This window comes from Bos indicus x Bos taurus, chromosome 3, assembly GCF_003369695.1.
Source record: "Bos indicus x Bos taurus breed Angus x Brahman F1 hybrid chromosome 3, Bos_hybrid_MaternalHap_v2.0, whole genome shotgun sequence".
NCBI lineage: Eukaryota > Metazoa > Chordata > Mammalia > Artiodactyla > Bovidae > Bos > Bos indicus x Bos taurus.
In genome coordinates, this window is record NC_040078.1 from 113,141,019 (window position 1) to 113,151,629 (window position 10,611).

General features: G+C 51.7%; 1 protein-coding gene across 4 annotated transcripts in view; it reads left to right on the forward strand.

Annotated features, from left to right (window-relative positions):
* The window catches only part of ATG16L1 (autophagy related 16 like 1), a 44,295-nt gene extending 40,543 nt beyond the window's left edge, over positions 1–3,752 (forward strand). For all 4 annotated transcript variants that reach the window (XM_027537948.1, XM_027537947.1, XM_027537949.1 and 1 more), the window contains 4 exons: positions 223–372; positions 471–518; positions 1,308–1,409; positions 2,201–3,752. In XM_027537948.1, coding sequence (XP_027393749.1) covers positions 223–372; positions 471–518; positions 1,308–1,409; positions 2,201–2,294 — 394 coding nt within the window. In that variant the 3' untranslated portion in view covers positions 2,295–3,752. The remainder of the gene's footprint in view (positions 1–222; positions 373–470; positions 519–1,307; positions 1,410–2,200) is intronic.
* Positions 3,753–10,611: the final 6,859 nt, after the last annotated feature.

A 10,611-nucleotide genomic window follows, 5' to 3' on the forward strand; every position in this document is an offset into this window, starting at 1 on the left:
TGATACTCACAACTACTTAATAGAATCTGTTGATGGCAAAATTATAAAAGCCGAGGCTGAGGTTGTTTGTGTGAGGTTTGGAGCGCTTCTGCTGTCCTTGAAGAGTAGTACGTTCTTGTTGAATTGACTGCCCTTCCTGCTCTATGGCATGCCACTCTGCTTGGAATGGGGAAGTTCTGACCTTTCTGTTACATTTTCTCAGATCTTCCATCTTTTTTGTAGATCAGAGAGTATTGTCCGAGAGATGGAGCTCTTGGGAAAGATCACTGCCCTGGACTTAAATCCAGAAAGAACTGAACTCCTCAGCTGCTCTCGAGATGACCTGCTGAAAATTATAGACCTACGAATAAATGCTGTCAGACAGACATTCAGGTAACTGAAGACACTCTGGTGGGGTTTCCAGAGGCCTGCCTGTGCTCACGCCCTGAGTGGCGTGGACTCCGGGGTAATGGTGTCGTCGTCTGTTTCAGCGCGCCAGGCTTCAAGTGTGGCTCCGACTGGACTAGAGCTGTGTTCAGGTTAGTGGGGAGGCGCGCCTCCTGCCCCAGCCTGCCCACCCCAGCACCGCTCATCTCAGTTTAGAGCAGGGGCCTCCTCCCACTGGAAATGAGCTGAATCTGTACAGTGTCTCCACGCGAGCAAGTGTCCGGGAGCAAACCTGCAAGTTCAGTCCTAGACGTTGCTGTCACTCCCTCTTTCTAAAGCGTCCCTTCTGTGACTGAGAACATGTGCCATCCCGGAAGCTGCGGTGATGGACTGGTTTGTTCACCTCTGTCTACTCGTTACCGTAGGGCTCTGAGAGCTTTTCGGGAAGGGTGGGGAGTCTCCTGGAGCACAGCGGAATGGCTCCCTCCCTTTCCTGTTCTCCCGTCTGAGTGTGGCCGTTCTCACAGACACACTGCCAGGGTCAGGGCCGGTACTGTGGAGAAGGTCCTCCACAGTCCACACGTTGTTCCTTTTCTGCTTTCGCTGAACCGTGTGACCAGGCAGTCCACCAGCTGAGGGAAACCCTTCACCACTTGGGGTTGCCTTTGACCTCCCTGTGTGCTCGAGATGACTGGGGGCTTGTGCCCCCCAGAAGTACTGCGGTGGCACCATTTCTCAGTAGCTGGTGAGGCCAGATAACGGTCTAGCAGCTTCAGCCAAAATGGCTGTGAATAGCATCTTGGGGTTCCTGGGTACTCAGAAGTGGTCATGAGTTTGACTCGTAAGCGAAGAGCAAACCTTGACTTCCTGGGGAGAGGTCCGTGTGAGGACGCTGACTTGAGAGTGGGTGACGGACACCGTTTCTCTTGTGTGTCCTCCAGCCCTGACGGTAGTTACGTAGCAGCGGGCGCGGCCGAGGGCTCGCTGTACATCTGGAACGTGCTGTCTGGGAAAGTGGAGAAGGTCCTCTCAAAGCATCACAGGTGAGACAGCAGCCCCTCTGAGTCACTGAGCAGGCCAGTGGCTCCATCCCAGGGGCCAGTGCTCTCCTGGGCGTGGGCCCGGGTCGACCCTACGAGAACCATGTCCACTCGGGTGCTCTGCTGCGGGTGAGGTCAGTGCAGAGAAGCTGGGGCCGTTCTCACCGGACCGCAGACCGCTGGGTCCTGCTCATTTATGTTCCAGGACGTTCCAGTTAGGGCGGCCACTGGAAAAAGGCTTGGAGCCCGCGTTCTGCCTCTTGGATCATGTGTGCGCCCCCGCTTCCTCCCGCCCCTTCACTGCTCTCCTCCCTCTCTGCGGCCCTGTCTCCCTCCTAGTCCCTTTCCTCAGGAAGTTGACTGCTTGTGAGCACTGGTTTTCGCATACTTTCCCCCAGGCGCCTTTCTCTCTCAGCTTCGTCCTGTCCCCACAAGCTCAGCTGCTGCTGTGAAGGCAGGCCCGGGGCCACCGCTCACTGCCCGCCCAGTGCCAGGCGCCCTGAGGTGCTCCTCAGAGGCTGCGGTCGCTCTTAATTCACTCAGAGCTACTTCCTGAGGGCAAACGTGATGAGGCCTGGCTCCCTTTCTTCCTAAACTGCCTCCTGCAATCACGGTGGGCTTCCTCCTAGTTCTTCTGCTCTGTGAGCGCCTGCCTGTGCGTGGGGGGCCACACTGGCGTTAAACCGGGTGCTGGGACAGGCCTGACTGACTCCCTGCTGGCGAGAGAGCCCTGGAGGGAGCCTGGTGCTCGGCTCACTGAGGTCTCACCCGTGTCCCCACCTCTCCCTTTGAAGCTCGTCCATCAACGCGGTGGCCTGGTCCCCCGCCGGCTCCCACGTGGTCACTGTGGACAAAGGAAGTAAGGCCGTGCTGTGGTCGGAGTATTGACAGCCCCTCGTCGGGAGAGAGCGATCTGGAGCTGGAGGAGCAGGCGGGCCCCACAGCTCTGTCCTGGCAGGTGGCGTGTTGGGTGTGGCTTTGACCTCCCGAGAAGAGCTTGAGCCGGGGCCCTGAGGCCTGCCTGCAATCAGGGTTCCTGAGGGTCGCGGCTGAGGCCCCTCCCAGCCTGAAAGAGTTAACACTGCAGACACTGACACTGCGGTCCCTCAGCCAGGGGCTGGGGATCCTGCCGTGATTCGAGGGGAAAACAACACTACTGGCGCCCGTCTCGCATACCTCAGTGCGGGCCGCGCGGGCGCCCGCGCGCTCCTCCTGGGCGGCAGTGCCAAAGGCGCCCCCACGCCGGGGCGTTGGTTCTCCCCCATGCTTTCTCCCATCCTCCAGGGTCCGTCCTGGCCTGATGCATGTCCTGTCACCTTGGGTCGTTTTCCCAGGGAACCTGCTTTAATCATCGGATCAACAGAAACCCGAACAGGAACCCCCCCGCCCCCCCACCCTCAGGTAGCCCGTGGGGGCTGCCCTGGTCTCTGAGGAGACGTGGGCCTGGGGTCCTCCCTGCTGCTCTGTGTCTGTATTAGAGGCTCTTACTCTGGTCTCATCTGATCGCTGTTGGAATTCCCTAGCTCTCCCAAAGCGTTCTTGGAAAGCAACTGTCCTTCAAAACTGCCTCTCCCTAGCCCTGCCGCCAACAGTTCTACGTATTTATTTCTTGACTAAGAAATAAATCTGTTTCATTTAAAAAAAAAAACTGGGGGCAGCGGTAGCAGAGGAAGCGCAAAACACTTTTTCCAGAAGAGCGGGTGTGCTGTCAGTCATCGAAGACTGATTTCCCGAATCACCTGGAACTTGCCGGCCACCGGCCCACCACCTTCTTCCCGCCACGTGGTGAGGGTGGCTGGCGGGTGGGATCGGAGGCCTCGGGGGTATTACCCCTGAGCCAGCAGTTCCGGGTCATGCCCCTTTGCCAGGCCTACGTGCAATACCCCCTCGGTGCTTTAGTGCAGGAAGCCCATTCCAGGAAGCGTGGGAATGCCATCTTTAGATTTCAGGACATGTGACAAGGCCAGGGAAAAACTGGCCTGTGCAGTTTAAAAAAAAAAAAACAAAACCATGTATCTTTACCATCTTAGTTGTTTATAAAAATTTAGTTTCTTGAGCGGCTGAAACACCATTATTTTTTGTCACTTACTCATTTGCACTTTATTTTTTTTCCTTCCATACTTGTTCTCCAGGCAGTTGGGGGCGAGTGCTAGGGCAGGGCGAGGGCGGGTGATTCACGTGCCCCATTTCCCCTGCCCTCGCCTCCCTCATTTGCTGTACAGAGGACTTGCGTTGAGAGGAGTTGAAGTTCACAGGCCAGGGCACATCTTTTATTTATTTAATTATGTTGCCCAACAGAACTTGATTGTAAATAAAAGAAGAAATCTGTTATATACTTTTCAAAACTCCATGCCTCTTGGTGGTTATTTTATCCTTCTTCATCCTAAGGGCAAAAAGCTGTTTCTTTCGTTTATTTTCCTGGCACTCATTTGTTTGTAAATAATGGTTAATATACTTTGCTAGTGCCTTACCCCGTGGTTCATTGTTACTGTTGTCTGTATAAACATCAGTGTTCCAGTTCCATGTTACTTGCAGATCTTAACTGAATCTAGAAAAGGCTGTCTTTGGGATTTTGGTAGCTGTGTGGTGTGCTCCACACTGTGGGCATAGGAGCCCCGGTCCCCACGCTGGAGATGCTGTCCATAGGATAGATCGTGAACTGTCTGAGTCTCCCAGCCTCCAGGCCTCTTCTGTGCTGAAGGGGCATAAATTTTCTCACTGAGGAGTGATTTATTCAGAGCAGCTCAAGATATCTAGAAGCAGCCTTGTGCCATAACAAATTAGAGTCTCCCTGGAGCATCCCCCCTGCTCCCGAGGACCTCTGTCCAGCCCATCACCACTCAGTCGTCCAGCAGCTTGAGTTGGGGTTCCATCATGACCTGAAGTCTCAGGGGCAGCCAGACAGTGGAAAGAGGGGAGTCCATGGCAGTCACCTTCAAGGAGGTAAGTCATTCTTCAGAAAGGCTGAAAGCAAGCAGGCCAGTAGCCTGATGGTCCTGTTTTCCTTCACTTTGCAGGGGAGCATGTCTGCTCTCTTCAGCTCGCCCAACCGTCAAGGCTGGGGTACAGGGCGGGCTCCCACCATGGTGGAACATGCTTCCCTCGACCTCATGGTCTGTTCTCTGTCTCTCAGGTCCTCTGGGCCCCTCCCCCAGTGCTCCTGGTTCCATTGGTCAGGGCAGTAGTGGGCATGGGAGTTTTTAAAATTTCCCTGAGCAAATCCTGGCTGGTTGGAGCTGGAGTGGGCTTTGATCCAGACATTAGCCTGTCTCAGGTTGACAGTTCAAGACTTAAAATTATATTCTCAGGAATTTCCTGTCCGGTGGTTAGGACTCGGCAATTCTGCAAGGGGCATGGGTTCAATCCGTGGTTGGGGAACTAAGATCCTATATGCCACCTGACACAGGCAAAAGTTTATATTCCCTCAGTCATTCCCCAGAATCGTGTGGTGTATCAAGTTCTGTATCTGTCTTAAGGCACATACTGTGCACACATTCACCTTTATCTGACAAATCTAGTAAAGCCCTGATGTGTCCTCACATCATGGCACACAGGAAATTTCGTGTGGACCCTGGGCAACGGAGAGGCCCGCCCTGACTGCAGGAGCATGTGTGCTCGGAAAGGCCACGTTTTGCAGGTGTGTCAAGCTACCTGTGTGCCTTCACACCTATGGCATGGCCTCGGTCAACCGTGATTTTGGGGAACGAGACCATGGACTTGAAGCTCATGGCCTGGGCGGAGCCCTGAGAGGAAGGGGGCAGTGAGGAAACCTGCAAGTCGTGCCTGTTCTCACAAGGGGTCTCGGATGGTAAGACAGAAGCTGCGGCTCTCGAATTCTGTCAGAGCTGAAGGGTCTCCTGTCACAATTGGGGGAGAGCTTCTCAGCTAAGCAAAAAGATGTTCTGGAGTCCTGGCCCGCGGGTGGGCACTGGTGCCCGGGGACCTCCACTTTGCCCGCTCACAGTGTGCGGCAGCAGGAGGCGCCTCTTAGAAATCCCGTTTTCAAGCCAGTTAACCTTGGAAATCTTGTGTAAAGTGAGGCGCACCTGTATTCACATAAATTCTGTGGAGACACGTCGGATGTGTGGCGCATGCCAGTAAGAGCGGACTTGGATCCACAAGACGATTCTTGCCTCCTGGAGCTCTGGTTTCCACCTGTGCCTCTGAACTTCCCTGCATGCTCTCCAGAGGCTCCTCTATCCTCTCAATGGTCTGGTCCACGGTGGGGCCTTCAGCTGCTCCCAGCTCTCCTTCATGGATCCTGCTGGGGGCCGAGCTCCCGTCTTCCAACCCTGAGTGAAGGGCGTGATGGGAGCATCCACATCTGGAGGATCCAGAACCCACAGGAGTGGAGGAAATGCCAGTGTCGGAGCCCCCTTCCTGCCTCAGCAATTTTGACAGAGTGTTTTACAGCAAACCTCAAGTATGACATTGCTCCCATAGATCAGCATGCAACCTAATAAGGACACCATGCCATAATTACACCTCAGAATTAACAGTCCCAGTGTCATCCACCCCTGGGTCAGGAAGATCCCCTCGAGAAGGAAATGGCAACCCACTCCAGTATTGTTGCTTGGAAAGTCCCATGGACAGAGGAGCCTGGTGGGCCACAGTCCATGAGGTCACAAAAGAGGCGGACACGACTGAGCAACTAGAGAACAACAACAGTGTCATCCAGGATCCAGTCCATTTCGAATTCTGATGGTGCCAATGTTTCTTATGATTGGCTTGCTTGAGTCAAGATCCAGTTAGTTTTTGCTGCGTAACAAAGCGCCATGACACGTAATGGTTCCAAATGAGCATCGTTTGTGTGAGCGGGCGTAGCCAGCCGGGTTCAGGGAGACTGGTAGAGGGTGGCCCCCTCTGATCTGGCCATTCATTTGCCATCAGCCGGGGAAACAAGGAGGATGCAGTAAGAAGGCAGGCGTCTGTGGGGTCACTTGTAGCTCCACCTGGTCACCTTTGTTACCCACTGGCTGGAGCAGATGGCATGAGCAGCCCTGCCTGCCTCTGAGGGGCACTGCCCAGCAGCATGGGGACATGGAGGAGAACCTCCACAGCAGTTCTGGCACCTGAGGTCCCAGCTGGATTTGGTTGACTTTCCTCACGTAAATGATGTTTGTATCCCACATGCGAACATTGTGGGTTTCCCTGGTGGCTCAGTGGTAAAGAATCTGCCTACAGTGCAGGGGACCTGGGTTTGATCCCTGGGGCAGGAAGATCCCCGGAGAAGGAAATGGCAACCTTCTCCAGTATTCTTAGCTGGAAAATCTCATGGACAGAGGAGAGCCTCGTGGGCTACACAGTCCATGAATTCAAAGAGTCGGACACGACTGAGCCCCTAAACCACCACCACCACCACTAGGAACATTCGCCCTGGAGGCTGCCGTATGCCAGGCCCTGTGGATTTGCTCCCACCCTAGGACCTGGGGAAGAGAGCAGGGGAAGTCAGGCTTTGGGCTTCGTTTCTCCAGAGAAACAGACTTAAACAGTAGATAGGTATGCTTGTGAGCCAGGCTCGTAAGAAGACAGGCTGTACGCAGACCAGTTTCTAAATAACCGTACGAGGAACTTCCTAGAGGTCCAGCGGCCAAGAGTCTGAGTTCCCAATGCAAGGAGCCCAAGTTCAATCGCTGGTAGGGAACTAGATCCTGCAACTCAGTCTCATGCCACAACTAAAGATCCTGCAGACTGTAGCTAAGACCCAGCACAGCCAAATTGAAAGAAAGCCATAGGTTCTGCTACTCCCTGAAGGGGCAGCGGAGGTTCTAAGAGGGCACAAGCCAGAGATCTCAGAATCAACCATATCTTTGACTTTCAGGTCATGCTAAGCACAGAGTGGGTACTCTAAAGTTTTTATTTAATAGCATTGAATCAGCAAAAAGAAAAGACAGGCTTCCCTGGAGGTCCAGTGATTAAGAGTCTGCCTTGAAATGCAGGAGACATGGGTTCAATCCTTGGTCTGTGAAGATCCCACATGCCATGAGCAGCTAAGCATGCATGCGTAGAGCCTGTGCTCCGTAACGAGAGGCCACTGCAACGAGAAGCCCATAAACCACAACTAGAGAAAGCCCGAGTGTGGCAGTGAAGACCCAGCACAGCCGAAATAAATAATTTCCTTAATGGCAACCCACTCCAGTATTCTTGCCTGGAAGATCCCATAGACGGGAGCTTGGCGGGCTACAGTCCATAGGCTCGCAAAGAGTTGGACACCCCTGACGTGACTTAGCATGCAGACACGCACTGGGTCACAAGGTAAAAATAACTGAGTTTCTTTTTCTACTATTTTTAAATGTATTAAGTTGAAATTAACATAAAATTAGTCATTTTAAACTGAACAATGGCATTTAGTGCATTCACAGTGTTGTATGATCACCACATCGAGTTTGAAGAAGAAAGGCTATTTCTTAAGCTAGATGAGTGTCTTTTTTCTTTTTTTCTAAACTTCTGATCTCTCCGTAGGGAAGTGTGGGCCCTTGTCTTGCTCATCTTGGGCTGCAAGGCTGCAAGTTCTGCAGCCTACATGGCTTAAACAACAGAAGTGTCTCACACCTGGAGACGGGAGTCCTGGCCGAAGATGCTGGCAGGTGTCCTTCATCCTGAGGCCTCGCAGCCGCTGAGCTGTGTGCTCACGGGACTGTTCGTGCAAGGAGAACGGTGATCCTGTCAGATCAGGACCATGCTGATGACCTCTCTCGACTGCCCCACCTCTGAATATCATCACACGGAGGGGTAAACGGGCTACAAGACGGGAGTCTGGGGAGACATGCTGTAACAGACTTCTCCAGAAGGCTCTGCCTAGTTTTGCTTAGCTACAGGAGTATGCGTCTCAGTGTGTTGTTGTTGTTCAGCTGCTAAGTTGTGTCCGATTCTTGGCAACCCCATGGATTGCAGCATGCCAGGCTTCCCTGTCCTTTGCCATGTCCCAGAGTTTGCTCAAATTCATGTCCATTGAGTCAGTGATGTCATCCAACATCTCATCCTCTACCGCCCCTTCTCCTCTTGCCCTCTATCTTTTCCAGTGAGTCAGCTCTTTGCATATCAGGTGGCAAAAATGTTGGAGCTTCACCTTCAGCTCAGCTTCAGGAGGAAGCACCTCAATGGTGTCATCTCCAGGCTCGTTGGCATTGAAGCCCCCTCCAGCGTCGGGATCCATGTGGCAGGACCAGAAAGGAAGAAGCGCTAACCTTAGGGCGAAGGAAAGTGGATCAGGACCTTTTCAAGGTTTCCCCTGTATGTTTGATGCCTTTCCTTGACTCCTTCTGCAGATGGAGAAGAGAATACAGTGAGGCAGATGTAGTTTCTCAGGATTGGAGTGGACTCATCAGTGAGCCATGACCATCTAGGACTCTAGTCTGGGGCGTTTGTACAACTTGCTTCCCACACACAGAAACCTTCAGTGTTAGGCACCCTTGTCAGCGTGATGCCTCAGGAGGGATATTTGACATCTGTCTGAGGGGAGGACCCCAGTGGTGAGAGTTTCAGTGCCCATGAGGATTGAGCACCTATATTCTAACAACAACAAACAACATTCTAATCAGGAAAGACTGACATGTGGAAGAGACTGGATTAACTTAGACCCATGCAGAGAGGTAGAAGGGAGGCTGATTTCCATCCTTACAAAAAATTTCCTCACACTTCCCGTTATTTCAAATAAAAGTGGTAGTGATTTCCCCGTCCCTGGAAGCATCCAACAACTTCCTATGGGTATTGTAGAGGAGCGCAACACAAGGTCTGCCCCTGGCAGGATGGCATGTAGACTAGGTGTTTTTCAAGGATCTCTGCCCATGGGGTTCCACTTGGGATTTCAGATATTAGCCAGCCCAACCCATAACAACAGCCCTCTATTCTTACGGCCAGTTGACTAAGGGTACATGTTGGAATTAAGGTATTTCTGGTTCCCTGGCACTCTTCATAAATAACAGTAACCTCAGACTTGTCCAGTGCTCTCTGCTTCAGTAAAACTAAAGCAGTTGAGGACACAGGTTTTCATTTTGCAGTTGATAGGTTAGCAGACTGAACCAGTTTCCCTCATGCATGTGCCCTAATAACCCCCTAAGACGATCACCTAGCCCCCAAAGCCTCTAAGACGCTTAGCTGCACATCCCACCCCCCACCCCCTCTAGCTGGCACTGCGTTTGGTGTTGGGAAATGAAACGCGGGGCTTGTAGCTGCTTCTCACTGGATCTGACGCAAGAAACAAGTAATGCATAGCCAGGGAGTGGTTCCTAGACTCTGAGAATTAATAGACCAGTAAATTTCCAGAAGAACTGTAGCAAGAGTTGGAAAACTTTTCATTTTGGTCAAGTAAGGAATTTTTTTTTTTTTCCCCTGAACTGCCATCTACACTCATCTCTATTTTATAAAAGGAAGAACACTTTGTTCCCTATGCTTAGCAGCTGCATTCTGAAATATTTATGGGTAAAGTGTGTGTCTGCAGTTTACTTTCAAATGGTTCAAAAGGAGAAAAGCAAGAGAGAGATGAGCACATGCAGTGAAATGTTGAATCTCCGTGTTGACTATGGGGGTGTTTATTATTATACTATTCCAGCTTTTCGCTCTTTGTTTAAATTCATAATCAATTCTAGAAAATGCAAAACAAATGACTGGAGGCAAATCAGTGCTCACCTGGGACGGGAAGTTGACTGAAAGGTATGCCAGGGGACTTTCAGGGGCGACGGAAATGTTGGGTCTTCATCAAACTCTGTACTTGAGTAGATTTGGTTGCATGTAGAGTATGTATCTATAAAGATTGGGGAGGAAGAAGAAGGACATTTATATTTAAAAATTTAAAACTTCAAATAAGGAAGAAAAAAGAAAAATTTAGAACTTCATAACCTTAGAATAAAGAACCACCCTTTATATTGAAAACATTTGGGTCTATGAAAAAACTGACAACAATGTCCCTATTTTCCTCAATTCTTCACCAAGCGGAGAAAAGTGCATTACAGACCAGGGGCTGGGAGGGACTACCAGAGACTATGATTTCCAAAAAGAGTGAGGTCTGGCGTGCAGTGCACCCCAGATTCTCCTACCTGTCCCAGTGCTGACAGGTCAGTGACTGAGACCTTGGGGACCTGGGGCTAACACAGCTTCAGGAGAATGGGGTCCCAGGGGCACCCACGGCTCAGGGCAGCCTATCTGATGGAGACACTAGAAGGGCCCAGTCGTTTTTCTTCCTCTCTTAAAAAAAAAAAAAAAAAAA